Below are 25,796 nucleotides of genomic sequence, written 5' to 3'. Positions count from 1 at the left end.
CGTGACTGGGGACTCCACACTCGTCCTCCCAGTGAGACAAAGAGGCTGTGCCTCCTCCCCAGAGGGGTCCCACTCTCTCAAGGAATCTCTCGACTCCCCTTCAGTGCAAGCTCTCCTCTGGGGTTTAAACCTGTTGGCCCCAGGCCTGGTGTGTCAGCCGCCTGCCCACCGCTGCCTGGGAGAAAAGGCTCACAACCAACTCAGAAGGGCGGGCCGTGGTCTGGAAAAATGCTCCTCCAAAGGCTGTGGTCATGGTGTGCTCCAAGCCCGAGGCAGGAAAGGACCTCAGGGAGCCAGCTGAGGAGAGTCCTGTCACCAAAGTCCATTAAAATCTCATTCATCTCCACTTGAAAGAAGGCTTCCTTGGCCTATCTTGCTTTCTTCAGGGATGATGTCGAGGACAATTAATAGTAAGAGTAATATCGTGGGGGACAGGGCCGGAGTGGCAGAGAGAAGAGGGGTGCTTGAACCAAGAGAAGAACAAATGTACTGAGAAAACCCTAACAAGCACAGGCAGGGGCCCTTCTTATACACGGAAAGGAAGCCAGCTAATTTCTTGTCATTCTTATCTACTCTGTGGAGCAAGTCGCTGTTAGGACCCTCACTGCACTCTCTTATATCTCTTTCTCTCTTAATTTGCAACTAATTCTCCTCACAGGGTTCACCAGGAAGCTCCTGCTGTTTTAAATACATACTGGGGTGCTTTGTGAAGATTTTTCTTTGTGGTAGACAACCTGAAATAGCTGTTTTGAAAAGTGTCCAAGCTAGAATGGACTGCTGCCATTCCGTGTGCCCACGGCCAGCCATGGCTTCCAGGTGCGGGCAGACACAGGGTGGCCTCCCACCCACAGGCTTGGTTGAACATCTTGATTTTCAGGAGGTCCTGAAGCCCACCTCTGTCCCTGGCTCTCACCTCTGGTTCTCAACACAACCTTTGAGCACCGCTGAGACTCCCAGGGGAAGCCTGCTGAGGAGGGAGAAGCAGCACATTGGGATGACGGCCATGAAGCCTGGCCAGCCTGGGATGGAGGGTCCCTAAACTAGATCCCAAGGCCTGTGTTGTGTGTGGAGTCTGTGATGAACGCATATGGAGTCCTGACTGCATAGACCTGCTTTAAGTACTTAAATAGTTCTTAAGTAATTCAACCTACACTCAGGCGAGAGTCTAAAACTCTAACCTCTGGGCGCCTGGGTGGCTCAGTCGGTTAAGCATCTGCCTATGGCTCAGCTAGTGATCTCGGGGGCCCTGGGAGCGAGCCCTGCATCAGGCTCCCTGCTCAGCAGGGAATCTGCTTTTCCCTTTCCCTCTGCCCCTCCCTCTAGCTCATGTTCTCTTTCTTTTTCTCTCTCTCTCAAGTAAGTAAATATTTTAAAAAAATAAATTAAACTCTCATCTCTTCAACACTGGCTGGCTCCCCATCCCTTAAATGCTATACAGATTTGGAGTCACAGATGTCAGCATGTCACTCTGTGCCAGGCCCTGGGCCAAGGGCAGAGCCTGTTCCCCACCCTCAGACCAGCAATGATTTTTATTTTCAGCTCCTCTTTTCAATACCAAAGGCCTTCCAGGACAGGCTTAAATCTTAATTCCTTCAAGTTATGACCCTAGCCACCCTGGACAGGCATTCTGCCCCTTTGCTGCCTGCTCTATCACTGGTTATTTGTCCAGTTCATATGTCAATTAATCATACAAGGCATTAAGACATTTCTATCAGGCATCTGGGTAGCTCAGTTGGTTAAGTGTCTTCAGCTCAGGTCATGATCCCAGGGTCCTGGGATAGAGCCCAGTATCCCCACATGGGGCTCCCTGCTCAGCAGGGCAGTGGGGGAGGTTCTACCTCTCCCTCTTCCTCCGTCTCTCCTCCCTGCTTATGCTCGCTTTCTGTCAAATATAAAAATAAACAAATAAATAAATAAATAAAACTAAAAAAAAAAAAAAAAAAAAGACATTTCTTTTAGTGCTGGCTTTAACTGCCATGTGACTCTATGTCTTCAAATTCACCACCTGGACTAACTTTCTAACCTGACCTCAGTTTCAGAACAGAGACTCTATGGAAGCCATCTGCATGCCTCAAGTGGCCCAGCGCTTACATGGTACCAGCAGGGTCTCAAAGCTGGACGATTTGATTTAGGGACAAGAAAAGTTGATGGGTGAGAAGTGGGTAGGGGCCATTTGCAATTCAAAACCTCCCAAAGGTCCCTGGACAGCCCTCCACAGAGGGACCATCAGACAGCCTGGCAGCCACACCCCTTCCCAGCAAGCACACTGGCTACTTGGGCGGCCGTCTTCACTTATGGGCATGGCACAAGCACGTGGACTCCCCCTGCAGGCTGTCCCCCCTTCTCCCCACCCCACCCACCCCCTCAGAGCACCCGGCTCTGTGACACCTGCTGCTGGGTCCCCAGTGCCACCATGCCGGTCCCCTCTTCCCAGCCTGCTTGTCTTTCAAGACTTGGGTCAAGCTTCAACTCCTGGGAAGCCTTTCCTGCCTTGTCCTTTGGAATCTGTATGATCGTGCCATCTCTGTGGGGAACTTCACCCCATGAAATGAAGTCTGAGACACCTCAGTGCCTGACCTGGTCCACAGATGCCTCCCAGGGCCCCGTTTCTGTTAGCATCCTTGTTGCCTAGCACATGGGGGCTGCAAAATGAGGACTGAATGGACAAAGCTCATGACACCCCTCAAATCCTCTCTCTCTGTGGCTAACCTGAGAAGCCCCAGCAGTGATGTCCGGCTCCATCCTCCTCTCATCGAGTGCCCAGAATCTGGTATCATTCACCTCACACACAGAAACAGAGGCATCTCTGTTCCTCTACCCGATGGCAGATAGTCAGTTTGTCTATGGTGGACAGAAGCTTCTCACTGTGACAAGGGCAAGTGGGAGAACAGACAACAGGGCCTTGGGGACCACAGGTCACACAGCAGGAGACCCTCTGCTGAGGATCAGAGGGCCTTGACACAAGGATGAGGACGAATATGAGCTGCCTCTTCCTGGTTCATGGTACCCACTAAATTCAAGAAAGCTAAGAGAAATAGGCGGCAGGAAAGCTGTGTGACAGGCCCTTTGCATTTCGCTGTGGCAGAGCTTCTTTCCCTTGTAAAGCAACACCCTGCTCACTTACCTTCTTATAAAGGGAAAGGCAATGGGGATTTACAGTATTCTTACTGCTCTAAGATCCCAGATTTATAATTCCAAGGCACCAGTGACCAGCTAAGAGGGAGGAGGGAGGAGAGAAGGACGGAAGGAGGGGAAGCGGGGAGGAGGGGGGGAGGGGAGTGGGGAGAAGACGCATTAGGGACAGGGCCAGACCAGACCATTACCCTGCTGGCTTGAGCTTCCCGACCACAGAGAGGTCCATGAACTGTAAACTTCCCAGAGCCACAGGCGCCCTAGAGAGTCACAAGGCCTCCCCCCAGAGTGAGACAAACAATCTCTGCATTGCGTTTTCCAATTCAGTAAAGCGTGTGCTTTGATAGCCTCGAAATCATTCCTTTCTCTCTCTCTCTCTGTGTGTGTGTGTCTCATTTTTCAGGGACAAACAGGAGATCCAAAAGTCCAACTGATTAATATGTTTGCAGCCATTAAATGAACTTTAAAGGTGAGACTAAGATGGATATAGAGGAAAGGCTCATTTTCATTCCATTTCAATGAGCGCTGCCCAAGTGCCAGGCCCTGTGCTGGGCTCTGAGGAACCAATGACTCACTCGGACCCTGCCCATGCTGCCGGGGGAGACAGAGGCTGGTTTAGGACTCGGAAGCAAAAACAAGAATGAGAAAGAGGAAAGTTAAGGATTCAGTGAGCTGTGGAAGCGAAGAGCCTGGGGAAGGCTCCTGGAAGGAGGTGACATTGAGAACTGACACAGGAGAGCAGGGAGCTGTTGGAGGTGCCGCCTGGTACCCTGGGCCCCCCTGAGGGGAATACAGAGGGCAGTGTGGCTTGAGCAAGGCCTAGAAAGTCTCTTACTGGATCTGTGGGACCCACTGAAGGTCCCCGAGCAGGAGAATAACAAAAGCCATGCCTGGGAAAATCACCTGGTGACAATGAGGCGGAGCAATGGCAACGGCCCCTTCCCTGGTCCTTGAACCTCCCCACCCGGCTTCGCTCCCCTCTCTGAGAGCTGCCCCGCTGTGAAGATGAGAGACGGTGCTGTACATACGGGGGACTCAGGAGCTCAAGGGTTGCTCCTGTTGACGAGGACGACGCATGTGCAGAATGACAGCTCTTTGAAATATGTAAGAAAAAAAATTTTTAAGTAGGCACAGTGAAATTACGCTCCATTTGGAAGCAGGCTTCTGTGGAAAGACATCCCCCAGGGAGTCCAGTGCGACTTTAGCTCAGAAACAGGTTTGCAGGGTGCTGAGTGGAGGCCGCCATCACCAGGTGCCACGCGCTGAGCCGAGGTCTGATCAGAAAGGCACCCAGAGACGTAGCCAGACCCGATGCTCAGCACACGGAAGGCTTTTTGTTTGTGGGCGTTCCTGTCTCTGAGCTCAGCAGGATCGGTGTGCTTCTGTGTGTCTCATTGCTATCACCACCACCACCACTGGAACAGGCCAGCACTAAAGCCCACCACAGGATCAGGTCAGAGCCTCGACCTCAGAGATGCGGACACGGAGGCCCAGGAGGTGCAGTGCCTTATCCCTGCTCCAATCAGCTATCAGTGGACGAGCTGGGATGACCTGCTGAGATCGTGAGAGTCTTTCCCCTAACCATACCAGAGCCCGCACCCAGCCCTGCTGTTTGGCCGTTCAAAGATTTATAGGGTTCTAGCTGTAAGATCACAGCTCCGAGAAGCTAACAGGGTGATCTTGCAAAGCTGGGCCTTCACTCCCACACTCCCAGGATGGGGATTTCTGCTCCTCTCCACAGGCCCAGGTACTCAGGATATGCATGGGGAAGGTCAAGGAGACACCAGAATACATGTCCATGTCCCTGCAATGGAGGCAGAAAGAGAATGAGCCAAGAAGTCAGGGAGAAAGATGCAGCTCGCAAAACAGACCAGGGCATCAGGAATTTAAGAAGACCCTAGGCTAAAGCAGGGCCCCTTAAACCATGGGACCATCTGCCTCGTCTTAAAATGCAGATCCTTAGGCTCCACTGAGAGCCTGTAAGGGGCAGAGGTAGGGACCTGTATTTTCAACACTGACCATCTACCTCACCCTTGCTTCCCCACGTAACTGTGGTACAAATGGGTGTTGGAAGGCCCTGCACTCATGGGTCTTCAGGCCAAATTGCCCTTCACTCTGACTCAGGATGGTGGACAGGGTGCCAGGCCGACCCTCCTTAAGCTTTAGAGACTGGCCAGGGTGAGGGGCCTCTGGGAGAGCAGAAGGGGGCAGATGGCAAAGGCAGGTGTCTCCTGGAACCTCCACGTCCCTGCACTGTGAACGCTGGCTCCGAAGCCAGGAAAACCACTTGTGCCTGCAACGCACAGCAAATCTGTACAGTTCATCTGGGGACTTGAGCACCATTTGCCTTCCAATCTTTACTCGCCATACTCGAGGCCCAGAGTAAGTCAGAGGCAGGGGGAGCTTGCAAAAGAACCACAAAAAAACTGCCCTATGAGTGTGGAGGCCTGGCTTATGGGGATGAAAGGGATGGATGTCCCTTACCCTCTCTGAGCCTTCCTCTCCCCGTTATGGAACAGGGATGGACCGCACGCCAGGCCTACCTCCCGGGGGTATGAGAATCAAAGGCACGCAGGCTTACTCCGTGCATCCGTGTGAATACAGTACTACCATTACACAGATTTCTGCTCTCGTTATGAATTTCTTTTAAGGCTTCGGGAAAAGGTTTATTCTTTTCTTTCTGTTTTAGAGATCAAGGCAACTCAGTGGTAATTATTTTCCTGCAACAGGCAAGAAGGCACCCATGTGGCTCGTACCTGGCTTGCCCATTTCTCCTGGAAAAGAAGCCAGGGGTCCTCAGTAGGCAACTCTGAAAGGCCCTTTATAATTTTGAAATCTCAAGTGAGCATGTATGTTTATGTCAGTACTTATAAAGGCAGACGGAACCACCCATGTCAGGAGAGGAGATAATCGTCAAGCACGTTTCCCTGGCAGAGGCACTGTCGTGTAATTAAAGATGGTAATTATAGCTCTGTGTCTAGTGTCAAACCCAGGGCTCTTTCCAGACACGACTGCGGCTTTCTCGCCCTGTGTTCAAAAACACACAGGCTCTTTGTGGATGGGGAGAGCCTGCCCAGCTCCATTCTGTAGCCCAGGGTGGCTTCTAAGAGCCAAGCCCTTTGGATGCTTTTACCTGGAAGCCTCAGAAGAGCTGGGCAAGACAGTCTCTGGGCGGGACCCTCTGTGGTCCTCCCTTGCTGGGGACACAGAGGCGACCTGACCTGAGAATAGAAAAAAGGACCGGCCAGCTCCCAAGGGTTGTTAGCGCCAATGAAGACCACAAGCTCACTGGCACACAGGGCTCTCTCTCTCTCTCTTGCTCTCCCAGCATCTACCAAGGACTCAAGCACTCAGCAGTTCCCTATACACAGCCACTGAAGCCTCTGTAAATAAGAGGTCTTCTTCTTGTCCACTCTGTGAGTTTTGGAGAGCAGGAGCTTCTGTGACTATCTTTAATCCCCCCCTGACCACTCCTTCCCCTGAAAGATCTGGCTCAGAGGCCGATATGATACAGCTAAACAAGGCCTGGACTTGGGGGCTTCCACACCCTAGCTCTGCCGCTGAGTGACCTCGGGCGGGCTGCTGCCAGCATTCTGAGATGAAATGAGTTAATGTCAACAACAGCACCCTGCAGTCAGTAAAAGGGAAAACCAATATAAACTGTGATGACAATAACCCTACACATATAACGGATAGTTGAGGTCCTAGAAAAATTAGAGTGAGGCCAACTAATCTGACAGCATTAATTAGAAATATACACAGACCGGGCGCCTGGGTGGCTCAGTGGGTTAAGCCGCTGCCTTCGGCTCAGGTCATGATCTCAGGGTCCTGGGATCGAGTCCCGCATCGGGCTCTCTGCTCTGCAGGGAGCCTGCTTCCTCCTCTCTCTGCCTGCCTGTCTGCATGCTTGTGATCTCTGTCTGTCAAATAAATAAATAAAATCTTTAAAAAAAAAAAAAAAGAAATATACACAGACCAACAGATTTGCTAAAACAAAGATGCTTTCCTCCAACTCTTTAGCCCTGGAGAGGAAAAAGACATCATCCTCCACACACCAGAAGTGACGGGCCCATCTAGGTGGGGATCCCTGGTGGGGAGGGCGTTGGGGGAGAGCCTACTTCAGTCTCTCCCGACTGGACAGAAGTGACAACTTGTAAGGGCCTGAGCCACTGCAAAGCCTCAGGTGTGCACGAAGGAGAGAAGACAGTTGTCTGTAGGTACCAAATCCCCAGAAGCAAGGAGATGCTGGCTGCTGGAGGCTTTGAACAGTTACGGAACGCCATGGTGGGGACCAGAGAAAGGCCTGGGCGAGGACTTCCCCTCTCCACCACTGCCCCCCACAGCCCTGGGCAGCTCCCACCATGCCCTCAGGTCTTCTGTTGCTTCATTATAAAACAAGGGGGTGAGCACATGGTCCTGGCTCCACAACATTCCCTCTCTGCAGGGAGATTTCTGGAGACTGAGCACAAGCTTTCCAAACAGCACCACATGCAGTTTGGGCCAAGGTCAGTGGCCGCAGCTCCCGGAAATCTAGGACACGCACCAAGTCATCCCTCAGAGGCTGTGAGGCCCAAGAGTTTGATGGAACCCAAGGCAACCCCACCTCGGCCTCAGCCCCCAGAGACACACCACCCCTGCCAATGTTTGGGATGAAGCACGGGGCACGAGGCTGGGGCCCAAAAAGGCAGCCCAGGGGTTTTCATTAGCATTGGGAGCCTTGGGAATTTATAGCAAATCTTGGTCCAAATGAAAACGGATTTCAAAGCTAGGGGATAAACAGGCTTAGTACGTTAATAACAACCAAAACTTTCCTCCTAATCTCTGGGTGTAAATTGTGAAAATAAAGGAAACATGGCCTAGTTTAGTTTCCTCTGAGGCTCCATTCAACAGGGTTCCTTTCCTTGAGCTGGGGCTGAGGCTGGGATGGGACAGAGCTGGGTGAGCCCACAGTCTAAGCACCTGTCCTGGGGGGAAAATCTTCTCCTCAGCACAACACAGGGGCCTCCCTGGGTCCTACTGAGGACATTCCATCAGTTCTTCCTTCCAGGTCTACCCTCAAGTCATGGGGCTGGGCCACACCCCTCACTGCCTCTGCTCCTACCACCATTGCCAGCCCAGTTCCCTGAGGAAGTCTATTCCAACCCACATCCCTCAACCCAAGCAGACCAGACCCTCCCCTCCCTTCCTCTGCTGTCCCCAGGTACAGGCTTCCATGCCCACACTGGACCTACCTTGAGGATGGACTACCATCACATAACACATGGCCATGTCCCACCAGATTGACTCTCCTGGGGGCAAGGCCCAGGTGGGCTCCAGGTTCTAGCACAGCAGGGTCCCAGCAGATGCTAGGCAAAGCCTCTCCCTCAGGGGAGGGCAGGGAGAGGAACTGGGCTGCCCCTTCTCTATTTTACTAGGCTCTGACATGGTCTCCAACAGTCCCATTCCCTTGTCCTGGGGCAGCTCCGCTCGGCATTAACTCTTCCTCAGCAAAGATGTAGCAGAAGCAGCTGGGCAAGGGAACTGGAGTCAAGCCGTAGAAAAGGCCCACAGGGGTGGGGCTGGAATGGGGTGGACGGTGGGGACACTGTCACCCACAGGTTCTCATTTTGGCTGGGTTGTGAAGTTGTTGCTAGCGTGGCCCCTTGCCCCACTTTAGGCTTCTGCTTTTTGTTACTGGGGAGGGCAGGCTTGGCCCCCATGGATCTAACCCATCTGACCCCCCGGCTGCCAGTCCCTGTCTCCACCATGCTCAGGCCCACAGAGTGTCCTCAGCCTGGGCTTCTCCTCCTACCCCACTGACTGCCTGACCTGCTCCTGCGTGGCTTTCGGAGCTCAGTGCCCAGGATGCCAGAAATCCTCCCTCTCGGCGAGGGAGATGCTTGAGCCTCTACTCCTGCTCTCTCATCAGTGATGAGTAAACAGTCCCATAAATGGCCTCCTCTAGGCCTTGGGGAAGCGGAGCACAGGTGCTGGGAAGGCAGGGCTCCTGAATGAATGCACACTGGTCTGGTTCTGGCTGGTGTTGCAGGAGTGTGGGGACACAGGACAGGAGGACAGAAGCATGCAGGAGAGCTTCAATGGAAGGTGACCATGAGCTGGAAGACAGTCGGGTTTCAGAAGGGAGAGGCTGAACGTGAGCGAAGATACAAGGATGGAGCCACGTGAGGAGGAAATCAACAGGGGAAATGCTCGCTGCAATCCCACTCTGCGCCACGACTATTGGCTGGGAAGGCCAGGTGGGGTCAGGGCAGAGGCTGGTCCAGCTTTGGCAGGCAAGATGCTAGTCCAAAGAAAGGTCTGGTGAAAGCTGAGGACGAGCAGGGCTCAGGCACTTGGCTTGGGGGTGGGAGGGTGGCAGGGAGGGGAAGGTGGTGACACCAGGGGCCACAAGAGGGCAATGAGGATAGTGCCAAGACTTGAAAGGACCCCCAATATGGTAATGGGGGCTTCATGGAGGGCTCAGTGGTTGAGGTTCAGGAACATGAGCGTATGCGCCAGTCCCTTCTTAGGGACTTGAGGTGACAGGTGTGAACCTAAAGAGGCAAAGGCCAACAGGCGTGAGGCCAAGACCCAAGGGAGGAACGTGTGGAGCTGTTGGCAAGGACTGAGAGGCGAGCTGGTAGGGAGAAAATGAGGCCCAGTTCAAGTCCCCGAGAGCCTTTAATCTTCAGGAAGAGTTTACGATCATTTGCACAACACTCCACCAGAACCAGCAAGTTCTGACCTGGGGACATTCTTTGCTGGGAAGGTCCAGGCCAGTATCTCAAACACTGGGCGCCGACAGTCTGGGGGCAAGAGTTCTAAGCCCCGTGGTCCTTGCCCTCCAGGGGCCCCCCGGCTGGCAGGTGACTGATGCCGCCGCTTGGTAAGTGCTGCCTCAGTGTGACTGTACAGAGTGACCGTGGCAGCCAGAATGGGGGGGCCCACAACGAAGCCTGGGCCCCAGGAGATGACCTTCTTCCACGCATCATTTTTTAGGCTGCCAGGTATAATTACAAGCCTGAGTTCTGGAAGGCAGAGAAGTGGCATTTTCTTTATTTATGCTCATACCGCCAGTTTGGGGAAAGAACCTGAGGCAGTATACCACATTAAAACACCTGGACCAAGGCAGGTGAAAGAAGCTGAAAGGCAGAGCTATCTGGGGGCGGGGGGACTAAACCTCAGGCACCTGCCAAGTTATCCCAGAGGTGGACAGACCACAAAACCTCACCCCCCCAGAGCTGTCGATACCCCACATGCCTCCCTCACACAGCCGGACAGAGGAGAAGGGGGCTCAGAATGGGGCACAGTTCCAGTCTGCCTCCATGACTCAGCTTTCTCATCTGCAAAATGAAAATAATCACACTGCTTCCTCCCTGGCGTAATCTACAAAAGGTGCCCTTAAATACAGCTCTCTGTCATCTCTGTAAGCTTCCAGAAAGCCAGCCTGAGCCCGAGTTAGAGGAGGGTACTAATTAATTAGTCAAATAATAGGGTGTGGGGCAAATCACTGAATCTCCTTCCTTAGATTTCTGGAGGGACAGGAACCGGGGCCCGTGGTCTCCTTGGACAGCCCTTGCCAACCAGCTCCTCTCCCCAGGCCACTGAAGACACTTCGGGGGCCCCCTGTGACTTAACTCCAGGGCTTCTTGAACACCCGAATGCAAAAGGACCCACATCTGAATGCACTGACCTCTCTCCCAGGACTGTCCTCCCCCTTCTGGTGTAACCAACTCTCTTACCACGCACCAGGATGCCGGCCCCTCCCTCTCCCTTACCCATGGCACCCCAATGGTTGGCAAGCCCTTTCACCCCACCCTTGGCCTAGATGACGGTTGTAGCCACACAACCACAGAACCAGTCCCTCTGCCTCTTGTTTCTCTCGGCTCTAATCCGTCCTACGCACCCAGAGAGGCACAACTTCCTGAACAACTTCCTAACATTATACCTCTGCTCAGGAACGGGCAGTGCTTCCCCACAGCCTCCACAGTCTGTCTCCACATGGGGTGCTGCAGGGTGGCTGAAGGGTGCCAGGAGCTTGGCTGCTGACCCACACAAGTCTCCCTGAATCCATTTCTGGACAGGCATCGCCAAGAGTTTCTATGCCTTCAGATCTTTTAATGTCTCTTTGGGATTCTGAAAGGCAAAGGGCAGGGGTAGGGAGGTAAGCAAGCTCCTCCTTCTTTTCAGGTGCTTTCTCCTTTTTTTCCTTCCTGTGGAAGAACGCTGGCTTCTTTCTGAGCTTCCATGAAAGAAAGAGGGATTATGGGCTTACTTTCCTAAGGGTCTGGGTCCTCACTGCCAAGTGCCCAGGAGATATCAGGGGCCCTCACACCTATAAGGGTGGATGTCAGCAGCACAGGGCTATGCTCATTGCTCTGGAAAAGTCCATGGCAACCCCAAGAGTCCTGGCCTAAACCAAAGTAAGAGAAGAATATAGTTGCCAGCCACTGGACCAAGGCAGAGCCCCTCATCCCCAACGGACAGCACGGAGATCATTCTACTTCCTGAAGATGGCCAGGGCCCTGGGGACAACCTTCCCTCTGCTCCCGACTCTGAGCAAGCCTCTAACTTCTAGGTCTCAGTGACCTAGAGATACTGTGACCAGGGGCAGCGGTGGCTTAGATACAAAACCTTCCCATACCAGCATTTCCAGAAATGAGTTTATGGGAATTACAATTTGCTAACACGTCCCCCTTGATCCTCAAGTGTACGCTTCATGAGAACAGGGACTCTGTTTTGTTCACAACCCCCAGAACACAGAACATGTACCCAGAAGCACAGAGCAGATGCCCCCCAACACCCCCCGGTGATTCAATGCATCAAACCTTGTTCACTGAGGGCCTATGACTTCCGGCAAGTGGTTCTTGGCAAAATGGAAAAAGCTATTTACAGCGAGTAGTTGTTTACCATTTGCTTCCTTTTCTTTTATTTATTCTCCATATGGACTTTTACTCCTACAGTCAGTAATTCTGTTGGTGAACATTTGCTGAGCCCAGAGGAGAGGTGAAGATGGGTGAGACCCAGTCCCTTCTTTCAAGGAGTTCTCAGCCCAGAGAGGGAAGCAGGGAGAAGAGGCATCACCAGACACCCCCCGCACCCCCAGCACGGAGACAGAACTGGTCTCTAAGAGCAGGGCACAAGGGTCTGCTGCCTGATTCCCACCTACAGGCCAAATCAGCTGCTTTGCCAAGTCCCCACCCATGTAGCAACTGGTTAAACTCAGACTTTCCAGATCTGGCAATTTTCAGAGGAGGATGGGAAGGTCTCTGGGATGCTGAGGGGTTCCCAGCAGGTCTGGACGCCAGCCCTGGGTCCCTGGAATTAATTAACACACTCATGCATCCAACAGCCACTTACTGAGCACCAACTCTGTGCCAGGTACTACTTTAGGTCCCGAAGTTCCAGCAGGGAACAAAGTTTTGTCCTTGTTAAACCCACATCTTAGTGATAGACATAAATAAGAGAAAGGATAAGTAAATACAGAATATGATCAATAGTGACCAGGGTTAAGGAACAAAATCAAACAGGGAAAGGGGGTGGAAGTCTTGAGGATGGGTTGAAATTTAAGACAAGTGGCCAAGAAAGGCCTTGTTGGAAAGGCTATTTTGAGTCAAGACCTTAAGTGTGGCCTTGCTCAATGCCACTCTCTCCATGCGGTCTACAATGGTCTTCAGGAAACAGCGTCACCTCTTCCTCTGTCTCTCACCAGGGACACTCCTCTTTGCCTGTTTTATACTACAGATATCAGTCCTTGTCAAACTTCTCCACGTGACGGGGGCACCAGGGACCAATGTCTGGCACACAGCAGGTGTGCTTTCAATGACTGTCAGCTTTCTGAAGCCTGTACCAGTCCTGTTGCCAACTTTCCTAAAAAGGTGGGCAAGCTGAGTGTGCATGCTGTAGGGGGAAGGGAGGTGTGGAGGTGGATCAAAGGGAGATGTGTGTGTGGAGTGAGAGAATAGGAAAGGGGCTGCCAGAGTGGGCCCAGTGGTCACCATGGAAACCCAGGCTTCAGGGTCCTCACTCCCCTGCTCTCAGTCCCCACTCCCCGCTCCCCACTGGGGAGCTCAGCAGGTGAGCACCACTGGGCTGGGTGTGTGAGCCCTGCTGTTTCTCAAGAACAGGAAAGTCATCGGGTGACTAATACAAAATCTATTTACACTTGATTATCTCCTTCCTGTCTGGTAGGTAAGTCATTCTGGTAAATGATAGACCAGCTAGGGAACTCTGCACAATCCATGACAAGCCAGGCAAGAGGGTGGAAGGGCAGGTTTCAAAACATTTCAAAACAAGGCCCAGGAGCCCCAGGTTGGAAGCTGGGAGACCCATTCTGCAGCTTGCTGATATATGACCTTGACTAGCTCTCGAGCTTCTCTGTGGGCCTCAAGCAGGAAAAGGATTCTGGGCGGAAAGGGCTGCTCTTCAAAGACAGTTCTATCCTGACCCCTCCCAGCTCAGGGAGAGCTCCTGTGACCCCCAGGGTAGGCTGTAGCTTGACACAGCATGGGGAGAGGGCAGAAGGACTGGGGAATGGGGCAGGGGCGGGTGGGAAGGGCCTGCAGAGGATGAAGGGCAGGTGCGTGGGAGGGGAGTGATGGTTTGGGGAGCAGAGCTGTGTAGAGCAAACAAGGCAAGAGACAAGTGCATGGATATTCTGGGAGCAGAGTCCACAGGTACTGCAGAGCTGGGAAGGGCCTGGACTCAGGGGCCCAGACAGAAAGGCCCTTTACTTTCACAGCTACCAGGAGGACAGAGAGAACAGTGCTGCCTGGAACCAGAGATGACATCACACATAGGAGGAAGGTGGAACTCTCAGGTAGGGTAGCCCGAATCAGCCTCTTTGACACCTAGTCTAAACCCCAAAGACCACTTCTCTGTGGAGTGTTTGCTGCTCTTTCAGGGTACTGACCTGTAGCTCCCAGCCCTGTCTGTCCTGAAAGCAGAGAGGACAGTATGCATGCTCCTGGGAGGGTGCTAGGGCCAGCTCTCTCTCGCATCCACTGGTGCTACGTGGAAGTAATGGGGGTGGGTTGGGAGGACATATGGTTCTGATCAGGATGGAGAAGCCCAATCTAACCCCAGAACCAAGGAAACTAAGGGTTTATAAAGGCTCTCATGGAACCCAGGGAAGAAGGCAAAATCTGATTTTCCAGAGGAGGTGGTGGGGGCCCAGAGAGGGGAAGCAATCTGCCTCAGGCCACACAGCAGACCAGGGCAGAGGCAGACCCCATTGCTGGCCCCCTTCCTCCTGAACCAGGTCACAGCGAGTACAGAGACTTGAACATGATACATACCCCCGTTCTCAAAAAGCAAGCTGCCATTAGATGAGGCTTACCCAAGGATGAAAAGATACAGAAGGCTATCCTCACCTTGCCTTTCAAAGTCATGACTGGCTTTACCTGGACGTACCTGCTAGCGCGTGGGAGAAGAAAAGACAGCAGGCAAGTTGTGAGCAAGGCAAATGCCCTTGTCAGGGCAGTGGGGTTCTGTATGAAATGGCTTTCTTTTAAATTCCTCTTATTATGCTATAAAGTTGATTTAATAATAAAAACAAGCTATAGACTTTTTAATGCATAACTGCCTATAATAATAAAAATTATGGGAAAATGCTTGCAATTAATGTTTATGTGATTCATCCTATCAAATGATACTTTGCACAATTTTATAAAGGATGTTGGGGTGGGGAATCATACCTAAAAAGGGGGGCCTAAGTGAGTGTACAATTTCCAGTTATTTCTGCAGACCCTCTGGGAGGTACAGGACAGACGTGCATGTTTTAGGTGCAGCGGAGAGCGCTACTTCTGCCACTTACTTAACCTTCCTGAGACTCAGTAGACTTGTCTGTGAAATGGGGATGCCAGAAGTACCTCTACCTTACATACTCCTTATGAGGATTAAATGAGCTAATCACGGTTGAGTCCTTGGAGCACTGCCTGGCACCCAGACCTTCCAGACAAATGAATGAGCACCATCTCAGTCGCCACCATTGCCCTGGGTCCCTCTGAGAATGCCTGGGCTGAAGGCCTGGGCAGAAAGGGTCCCGGTTGGAGAAATACTCTGTGCCTCTAGGTCAACGAAGGCCTCATGATCCAATCTGGTCTTTACAAGCTGTTGCCCCATGTGCTTTTCCTATCATTATCGTATCAAAAGCCTTATTTCCTGCCTCTCCTCTCCAGAAGAACCCCTGCCTCCACGCCTTTGTTCCTGCCCTTCCCTCTGCCTGGGTTGCCAGACCCGGTGCTCATCACTACCACCTACCACCCCTCACTTCCCACCTCACGTGGATGGCCCAAACTGGAAGCTGTCGTCCCTCCTCCAGGCTCCTGAAGATTTACCCACTCATCTCTGTGCACCCATCGCTGATCACCTGGGTGCATGCCTATCTCCCTGCTTCATGGAGACTCCTGGAGGAGGTAGTGGCAGTATCTGCCTAGGTACATGGTCAAGTCTCCGGCACAAGGGGTGGGGCAAGGGCTCCAGGACCGAACGCACTACAGAGGGCCTAAGGACCACCTGATTCACTGTCCTGCTGGTTTGGCCACCTACCACCAGGTGGGCAGGGGCCCCTACAGAGAACGGCCAGAGAACTCGACAGCACGAACACCAGGTGAAGGCCCAAGTTCAGCCTTCTGCTCCCCAGTGACAATCTCACACATGCGAAGCCGTTCTTCCACCAAGACACGCATCAGTGTTGCATACCCTATTTTACAGTGAGGACACTGTGGCCCTCGAGGGGTTAAGCCTAAGTCAGCCTGACTGGGAGCCTAGAGCCCTTCTCACTGAATCAGCAGGCTCCAAGCACCTCCAGCCCCCAGCTGGGATTAAGCCTCAGGGAGGAGGGTAAGAGCTAAAGGGCTGTGAGTTAGGGTTTGGGAGGGAGGGTTGGCCTGGGGACACCAAAGACCCTGGAACAGGAAGGAAACCAAGAAGTCCCCTGATTCTTTCACTTCAAAGGACACAGGAGGAACCTAAGGCCCAGGTGGCATGGAAAAGGCCAAGGCCAGAACAGGGCCTCAAGGGAGGGGCCAAGCAGGATGAAAAGGGGAACTAGGGCGGAGCAGCGAGCACAAACCAGGCCGGCCTGGGAAGGGAAGCTGCCAATCCCAGCCTGACCCTCCCCTATTCAGAGCTGGTCTCAGGTGCTCCCTTTGTGGAGCTGGTCTCAGATGTCTAATGATGACACAGCACACAGTGACTCAAGACATCTTGCAGCTCAGTTTCAGAAGTGGCTTGAGCCAACCACCCATGTGTAACATTAACTACCTCTGTCACCTCCTAATGTGGGCTGTGTTGCCTCAGCTTGGACACCTCTAGGGATGGGCAATGCACAGCGTCCTGGTTAGCTTCATATTTAATCAGTGGGGTTAAAAAACATCTCAAAAAGACTATGACTTTTTTGAGCTGCAGTTTCTCTACGTATAAAATGGAAAGCTTGCCCAGGGTTGCAGGTTTCTTCACTGCAACTGGGGTTCCACAGAGCCCCAGAGTTTTCAGGAGCTACTCTGAAGCTACTTTTGGGATGAGAGAGGCAATGGGGACAGTGATCGAGGTCCAGGCAATCCATGGGCATCTGGGTTATGAAGTTCTGTGGAGAGCAGCACCTCCGTCGGGGAGCCAGAATCTAATTTCTGTGGGTGACACAAACAGGAGCCTGTGGAGAGGGAAACTGAGGCAGACAGAGGGAAGAGGTGAGAGGAGCCCCTGGGAAAACAGGAACGCATCTCTCCACCTTCCTTTGTAGCCATAGCCTATGGGGCTGGGCTGAGTTCCCTGCTCACAAAAGCATGCCTCCCCAAAGTATTCCCCCCATCCCCCACCTGCTGCAATGGAACCGAGAACAAAACCTCATCAATTAATCACAGACCACCCTGGGCAGGCCAAGGGTTCTGAAAATCAAGCTGGGCACCCACGGGCTCGATGCTGAAACAAGGCCTTGGCAATCAGCCCCACAAATCAATACCCAGCTGGGTTGCCTTGGGCTACTTACTTAACATCTCTGTACCTCATGTTCTGCATCAGTAAAACGGCACTACACTTTAGAGGCTGACAGTGAGAATCCAACAAGTAAGTATTCACATCAAGTGTTTCCAACGGGTACGAGAGCCCAGCAGCCGCCCCCACCACTGTTGCTATCATTACTGACGCACCATGCCACACTCGGGGGAAAAACAGAGGCATGAACTATGCTGCCCAAGGTCATACAGCCAGTTTGCAGACCACAGAAGCTAGAACTATGACCATTGCCTGCTCTAAGGCTTCTGCTTTGCAAGGGGAACTGAGGCCTTGGTCCATTCAGGTTCCAAATGGCCATCTCAGATCTGCTTGACTCCAGCCTGGGACACAGAGGCTGCCATCTCGGGCAGAGAGGAAACACTCTTCCCAGCAGGGTTATTCTTATCTAGAAGTTGCACGCAGACGTAAATGTTACGGCATCAAATAAAGGTCACCCTAATGATGGAACATAACTTGTGCTGTGCCACCCCCGTGCTTCACCGCCCCCCTTCTCCCGGAGGACCTTCATGTCAGCTCAGTGAGATGCTTCTCGGAACATTTACATGATGCCGGCTCACCCCAGTCCCCCAGCCCCACCATCAGTCACCGCAGTGACGTTAAACACAAAGAATTTTGAGTCAAAGGGAGGTGCAGTGAGGTCGTTACAGCCAGAAAACGTCCTGTTTAACCATCTATTTCCTTAGAAACAGAAAATGTGAGTAAATTTAGGCATTGCCTCTAAGCTAGAAAGAAAGGCCAGAACAGTGAACATAAGGAGGCCTCTTCGGAGACAGAACGCAGGAGATCTTAACAGATTTCTAATTAAATCAATCTGCCCTGTCTTGGATCCAGCCGCTGTGGGTGTGTCTTATTAAAAAGCCGAAGTCCCCCAGGACAGTTCTATCCAGCTAAGTGGCTACTCAGCCACTCAAACTGAGGTCCATGGCAGTACCCAGGAGGAAATGGTTGCATTCCCAAGATGCCAGGCAATGTCTACGAAATCCGGGGTCCTAGAGGTCCCCCTCCCGTTGGTCCCACGTTCTACAGATGCAGGTCTGAGCCCCTCACTTCTGCTTGTGTGACCCCAGAGAAGTGACTTGTCCTGTTTCTTCCACATGGAAAATGAGAAACCACCTCCTTTGCAGGGACACGGTGAGGCTTAAAAGTATGTGTGTTCAAGGGCCCAGTACAGAGCCTGAAAACTGGTAAGAGCTCCAGCCTCAGACGGCCCCTGCCATTTCCCCGTGTCAAGCACAAATACACGCTTCCTCCGGTATTCCAGCCCCCAGACCGCCCTGCCATGAACAGTCTGCACTTGCCATTCTGCCATGTATCTTCAGGCAAGTGTCTCTCCCTCTGTACACTCAGTTTCCCCATCTGTCACACAAGGCTGTTGGGTTCAAATGACCTTGAAGATCCTTTGCTGCCAAATGTCTGAATGTGCCAGAGGGCTCCAAAGGCATTCCTGTAACCACTACTCCATTAACCCCAGACCAACGCCCGCTAAATGCAAGAGTGGCTGAAGCGGGGCCCCGGGCTGGCACCCTCCCAGTGCTCCCACAGAGCTGAAGCTTCACCAAGCCCAGCGGAGGCGAGGGGATGTGGCAGAGGGAGTGGGTGTCATTACAGTCCTGAGGTGAAGAACACTGCACCAGCAGACTTGCTTCCCTATGCCACCGGAGAAGAGCAGACCCCAGTTCCTAGCTCTCCCCCTCCACTGGACCCAGCTCCAGCTCTTTGCCTCTTGCTGCCCATAGAGATCGCTCTGCCAGGAGAGATCAGGAAAGAGCAGGAGGCCCTGCAGAAGTCTGGCCTAATTGCTCCCTGCCTCAGTCCCTTACCAAGTGGCCAAGCACTCTGGAGGCCATACTGGTACCCGAACAGTCAGTCTCCAGGAACAGGAGAGCACAAGGCACAGTCTGAATGTGTACCCACATCATTCAGCAACTGTCCTTTGAGGTCTCTGCAGCCCCATGAGCTAGCACTTACACAGGCCCCGCATACACTAAGGGCTCAGTCAATGTTGCTTCCTTTCTTCTTCTAATTCAAGCGGAATCAAGAGGATGTGCTTAAAGACACGAACACCAAGAGAACAGTAAGAGAGCTACAGGAATCCCAAATCCAAAGACACAAAGGGCACCAATTCTCCAGGCCTCAAAACTCAAGAGTGGCTCTCAACCTGTTCCTGGCCACCTTCCTGCATCCTAGGCCCACATGGTGCCCCAGTTCATGTTCCTGCCTTGTGTGTGGTCAGAGGGGAGCAACCCACATGACCATTCTTCTGTCTCTGGACTGTTCTCCTGAGCCAGGAGGACCCACAAGGGTGGTTTCTCGCCACAGCTCTACTCATGCCCGGGGTCTGTCTGAGATGGCAGATAACCTAATAACCATTCCCTCCTTAAAGATGCGTCAGGCATCCTCCTCATGAAAGCAGACCCTCAGGATACCACATGCACGGCCACTTTCTTCTGGGTCCCATACAATTGCTTGGACAAGGTTTTGTCTTCGGGGCCACATGCCAAAGAGTTCCTGGTATGGGGTGAGGGTTAACTCTGTTCCCAGTGATCTAACCCACCTCCTTCTACGACTGGATACTGAAAGCAAGGTGACCCCGCACGCTTCTTTTATTGCCCTGGCTGCCAGGAAGCTCCAGGGAAGTTTTCTATCTCAAATGCTGTATTTTTCTTCAGTAGAAATTTCCCATGTGCTTGGGGGATGGGGGGGTGACTTCATTAACTATACTTGTTACAGTGTACGTGGACTTCCAGGTGCTTCCAGGTACTTCCAGGAAGAAGTACCAGGAAGGTGAAATGTGAACTGGTGAACTGGGGTGAAGATTCAACATAGCACTGCTCTCCAAGCACCATCAACCTTCCTTTGTTGAGCTTGGCTGGGGACCACCCAGAAGTGTCCCCGCTGCCAGCAGCTCTGCTTACCTGTCATGATCCTCTGGGCCTCGTAGGGCTCCATGTAACCAGCACTCTCTCCCTTTCCTGCTTTGCTCTTGAGATCATTCTTGGCATCAAATGGATCCGAATAGTCATCAGCGATGGTTACCTGCAAGGAGCAAGATGGCAGGAGTGTGAGTCCACCTCTGGCTTTCTGCTTCAGTTCTATTCACAGCCAGGCTCTGCTCTAACAAACACAAACGGAGCATGCATCATACCAGCAAGGAGCAGGGGCTGGAGCCAGGACACAGAGCTGGTGCCCATCCTCGGAAGGGTAACAAAGAGACCCACACCGGCGGAGCTCTGTGCCTCTGCGCCTGTGCCTGCAGCCTGCCTGCTCCAGGCACAGCCCTGTGAGAACAGAGGGCATTGGGTAGAGAAGCACAAAAGCAAGAACCTGGAGGGTGTCTTCAGGGAATGTGAGTTGCTCAATTTAATGGAATGGAAATGGAGCAAAGTTGGAAAGGAGATAGCAGAAAGCCTAGAGATGCTGACAGGCTCCTGGTGCTGGCTGAGGCCTAGAAGAGCCTGTCTAGAGATAATTATGCTCAGCGTTCCATCTTCCCCGAATCTGGAACACAAGCATGCCTTGGGTAATCAGACAACAATTTGGTGAGATCAACGCACTGCAAACATGACCATGGCCCCAGGCAGAGCTAGTGAAAACACAAAAGCAGCTCAGGGAAGGATAGACTGCCATGGCCAGAAAGGGGCTGGTAAGGAATATACTGGAAGACTCTTCCATAACAGAGGGGGAAACTGAGGTCCAGAGAGAGAAATAGCTTGACTAAGATCTTCAGCCAGATCCTCTGCCTCCCAGGGCCATTCTCTTGGCCTCCTCACTTGTCCACATTTGAAGATTTTTTTTTTTTTTTTTAAATTTGACAGACAGAGATCACAAGTAGGTAGAGAGGCAGGCAGAGACAGAGAGAGGGGGAAGCAGGCTCCCCGCCGAGCAGAGAGCCTGACTCGGGGCTCGATCCTAGAACTTTGGGATCACAACCTGAGCCAAAGGCAGAGGCTTTAACCCACTGAGTCACCCAGGCACCCCTTGTCCACATTTAAGAAAACAGCAAAGTCCCACCACAAATAGACAGTCACCTTGGGGTTGGCAATCAGGGTAGGGAGGGGAGTCCTAGGAGGATGCCAGTATCTGAGATTTGAACGTGGAAGAGACAAAGTTCCACAGTTTCCTTGGAGGAGGATAAAAATTCTTGAACTAAGAGTAAATACGGCAGTTTTTCCTCCCATTTCTTACTTCCTAAGCTTCATGAGGGGCACACTTACCAATGGGGAAAGGACAGGAACCCATCCAACCCATTTTCTGTCACAGCACCCTAACTCCACCACAAACTGGCTATGACCTCTGTTGAGTTCTTGGCCTCTCCGGTCACATCTGGCAAAGGGCAAGCCCTCAGCATCCCAGCCAGGGCCACCCAGCTGTCTCTCTTGGGAGGGGATAGGTTAGCATTTCTCTCAACCCTTGGGGTTACATGAATTGTTATTTAAATTGTGGGTTTAATTAGAAACCACAGGAGCCTCCTCTCTCTCCCAGCTCCTGGAATGTAAGGCATTTGAGGGGCCTATAAACCCAGGGGAAGGGAAAATCTCTCTTTGTAAGCCTGGTAAATGGCAGCTTGTGGCAGCAGCCCTGGCAGGGTAAGCGAGTGACCTTCAGCTGCCAGGAATGTGATCCCTGTGGAGGGACAGCGGGCAGCAGCCCCGTCACTGGAGTGTGGCGGGGGCTGACGGGAGGCGTGGCACACAGCAGCCACTGCTCCCCAAATGAGAGCGAAGCTTATCAGTGAATGACCCAGGGCCAGAGCGCCTGCCATCTGAGCACGTGTGACCCCGCCACTGCTTCCTCACGGCTGTGGGTCAGGCTTGGAGTCCCAGCGGGGACACTTCCAGATGCTGACATTGTCATCATGGCCTTTCTGAGACTCACTGAGCTCAAATGACACCAGGCAGGGGTAAAGACGGGGGTGGCGGAGCACTGCGTCTGGCGATGTCTTTCATTTGATATTTCTACTCCACCATTTGCAGAATACATTAGGGAGAAAATTATACACGTGAACCACTGTCAAACAAGACAGTTCAGAGGCTGATCTGATCTACGGTTTTGTGTCTGAGAGTTCAAGGGACCAGAAGTCCAAACTGAGAAAATGATGAGCCGAGAGGAGAGGACATCTACTCTCATTTCTCTCATTCTGGCCTTCCTTACTGTCGCTTTTCAACACGAACGTCCTCTGTCTACTCTAGAAAGGGAGCAAATATTTCTCCAAGAAAAGCAAATCATTGCGGGGGGGGGGGGATTAGCTGAGGAAGGGGAGGACAAGGGAGGAGTGGGCTGCAGTCTCCATAATCTAGAAATCAACATTTTGGCTCCTCTAGGAAGTGCTCTATAATTTGCAAACAGGGAAAACTTGCAGGATATAAACCAAATCTTTGTTCGCCCTGGGATAGGAGCTCTGGGAGGCCTTCGGTTCAGCAGACACTATCTTTATTTTCTAATTAAAACGAGATCTGAGCTCAGGTTGTCAAGGGGGCCCCCCAGCTGCCTGCCCTGCTTACTTCCGTTTCAGTAAGAATTTACAAATCCTAAAACCAGGAAAAGCCCCTGGTCCCTGCTGACATATGGTTCCAGTTATACCTGCTGACAGTTGAAAATCCTTCCATTAAAAAAAAAAAAAAAAAGTTTATAATTCTGTTAGTTTAAGAAGCAAATCGTAAGGTTCCTAAAACGTATATTTAATCAATTTGCTTTCCAACTTCAAAGTGAGGTTGGTGGAGGGGAGGGAATTTGAGGTTTGAGCAACCTGAAACTTGGCAAACACTCACTGAGCTGCCTGACCTTTCACAAAATCACGTCCTGGTTTTTGGAGTAAAAGTTTAACCAGGTGCTAGGAGAGCTGAGCAGGCAGTTCACCAGTGTGCTGAGTGGCTTGCCACAGGCCCCGGCCATCGGCACTGGGCAGTGTGACCACTGTCCAAGCAGCCCAGGACCCACTGCCCTTCAGGAGGGCTGGCAGGGGAGCCCTGCAGATAAGATAAGCGGAGGCTGCAGATTTTCTGAGTGAAAAGAAAGGGAATGAATTTCCCCAGATGTGGGCTTGGATTCCTGCTGGGGCTGACTCTCTGCTCTACTTTAAAATGCCCTCAAATCTAATTGAACAATTCAACCAAAAGGGAGCCAGTTGGGACCTCTCTGGGCGTCAGGCCACATGGGCACATGAGAAGCTTTCCTTGATTTCAAACTTGGATTGGCAAAGACCTGACAGGCATCAGACCTCTTCACGTGGCCTGCTCACGGTCCCACAGGGCAGGCACAGAGCTGAGGGGTGGGGAGGTCCCAGCCCACTGGTCTCACCACTCCACTATGGAGCTGGGCAGCAGCAGAAAGGCCAGAGCCTAACAAACCTAAAGGCCACGTTCGCTTTCTTGGCTTCCTGCGATGTGTGCACTGGTCCATTTCCAAAAAAGGAGGAGAGTTATGGCTAAACCTTAGACAAGGCTTTTTTGCTTTCAAATAAAACTGGAGACATTGGGTCAGCCCAGTGCCCCCAGAGGACTTTCACAGGCTTATAAAGCTGTGAAACTGGGAGTCCTTGAGAGACCTGCTCCAAACTCTCGTTTTGTTACCGCCCACTGAGGCCCAGAGGGTTCTAGACTACCATGTCTGCTGCCTTTCTGGCAAGGCTCTGTGAGCTAGCTGCAGACTGGGAGTCAGCTCCACAAGCCTCCTTTCTGGTTTGTACACACTACTTTGTGAAACTGGTCCCTCCCTCCCAGTAGTGTGAGGCCTAGGTGTTTTTTATCTTGGGAATGTAGCTGTGATAGGAAGTAGCCTTCCTGTTCACGCCCAAAGGGAAGCCCTATAGGAAGATGGGTGTTGCCATTTGTCACACGTGGCCATAGGCTTCTGTGAGCCAGCTGCACCTGTGGGGAGAACGGGTCCTCTCCACATGCTCTCAGTGGAAAGGTAAACTGGCAGAGCCGCTCTGAATGACAGTTTATGGCAAAATCCATGAAAATCCGAAAACGCACATGGATTGACCCAACAATTTCACTTCTCAGTATTTATTCCCAAATGTGCACAAGGAGACGGGCAAGAATGCTCAGTGGAGCACATAATAATGAGAAACTAAGGACCTGCTATATCCATCAGTGGGGGACCTGCTAAATAAAACTGCGCTGGCTCGGCACTATGAAATATCATGCAGCAGATTAAAAAAAAAGCAGTTGCTCTATAAGCACTCACATAGATCTCCACGACATAGCTCTGAATGGAAAAAAAAAAAAAAAAGGCAGGTTGTGGAATGATAAATACAACAATACCTATTTATAAAAAATAAAACAGAAATCTTTATTTAATGTAAAGAAAAGCTTTAGGGACACAGAAATTTTATTTTTTAAAACTTTTAAAAATTTAAGGTTTTATTTTTTTTTAAGTCATCTCTACACCCCACGTGGGGCTTGAACCCAAAACCCCAAGAGACCAAGAGCTACATGACTGAGCAAGCCAGGAATCCCTAAGGAGATATAAGCTAAACTGAGACCTCCTTTGGGAGGAGGGAAGGACTGAAATGGGGTGGTTAGAAGAAATCAAAGGAGACTCATCTATAATGTTAACACATTTTTTTTCAAATACAGAAAACTTATTAATGTATTACATGCAAAGCTAAACATAAAAAAAAAAACAAAAAACACTCTTCCTCATGGGCTATTTTCGGTATAGTACATAAACTATTTCCCAAACTTGCCTGAAGATAGGAATGGCCTGGAATGCTTGTTAAAAAAAACAGATTCCTAGCCCCAATAATCTGTGTATTTAATAAGTAACCCAGGTGATTCCTACCGAGAAAGTATGAGAAGCTCTAAGTGAGAGCCAGCACCCTCCCCCACCAACCTAAAGCTAAGCCTCCAGATACCACTCTGGAATTTCACTTTCCCCAGGTATTTCTCAGCCGAGTTCATTAAACTGAGGCAAGAAGTCGATGTTAAACGCAGTTCTCACTTGTTTTCTTCCCTGGGGATTAAGTGGAGTTACGAGATGACCCAACATGCCTTAGTCCACCTCCAGAATCAAACACGTGGAGGTAACGGCATTCCCGGTGCACTTCTGAGGGCTGGCCCCAGGTGAAGCAACCACACGCCCGCGCAGCGAGGAGAGGGTTACCAGGCAGGACCCTGCCCTGCTCCGCCCCAGAAGGGGAGCCCAGACCTGACGACAGTCCTGCCCATGAGGATGTGCGAAGCTCTCTGTTCTGAAGCACTGGAGCCTTTGGGGCTCTTGGTGAGCTCTGCAGGAAGACTGCACAGCTCCAGGAGGACTGACAGGACGGTAGAGAGGAGCCCCTGCTGAAATGCAGGGAACATCCCCATCAAACTCACTCCAACCTTGCTATAAAGAAAAAAAAGTGGTGAAAGGGGGGACTAGCAGCCACCTCCCAGGAGTGGGTGACCCGCACTGTCCCCACTCCCCTGGGTCACATCCTCTGAGCCCTCAGGTCACTTCCACGTGCTCTGTTGCCTGTGGGAACTGGCGGCATCGAGTGGGCCCTGCTCAGCCGCTTGTTCTATGAAGCAGGGTAAGTCTCCCTCATTGTGCACTGCTTTCCGCTCCCTGGGAAGTGAGGGGGCAGCACCCCGTGAGTCCCTGGGTCCTGTCCAGGCCCATGACTTCTTTCTGCTCTACCCCAGAGCGAACTGCATATGAACACACCTGGGAATGTTCTACAT

At 51.9% G+C, this 25,796-nt stretch overlaps 1 protein-coding gene and 1 long non-coding RNA gene across 2 annotated transcripts in view; one reads left to right on the top strand and one right to left on the bottom strand.

Annotated features, from left to right (window-relative positions):
- SHB (SH2 domain containing adaptor protein B) overlaps positions 1–25,796 on the bottom strand; it is a 136,357-nt gene that overhangs the window by 64,555 nt on the left and 46,006 nt on the right. Inside the window, exon 2 of the mRNA XM_044265306.1 lies at positions 20,043–20,163. Within this exon, the coding sequence (XP_044121241.1) occupies positions 20,043–20,163 (121 nt within the window). The remainder of the gene's footprint in view (positions 1–20,042; positions 20,164–25,796) is intronic.
- On the top strand, positions 13,366–14,724 carry LOC122917442. The gene is made up of 3 exons (XR_006386393.1): positions 13,366–13,595; positions 13,853–13,930; positions 14,372–14,724. It is a non-coding gene; the product is annotated as an uncharacterized LOC122917442 (long non-coding RNA).

This window comes from Neovison vison, chromosome 9 (assembly GCF_020171115.1).
Source record: "Neovison vison isolate M4711 chromosome 9, ASM_NN_V1, whole genome shotgun sequence".
Classification (NCBI taxonomy): domain Eukaryota; kingdom Metazoa; phylum Chordata; class Mammalia; order Carnivora; family Mustelidae; genus Neogale; species Neogale vison.
This window is presented reverse-complemented; position numbering and strand designations above follow the sequence as displayed.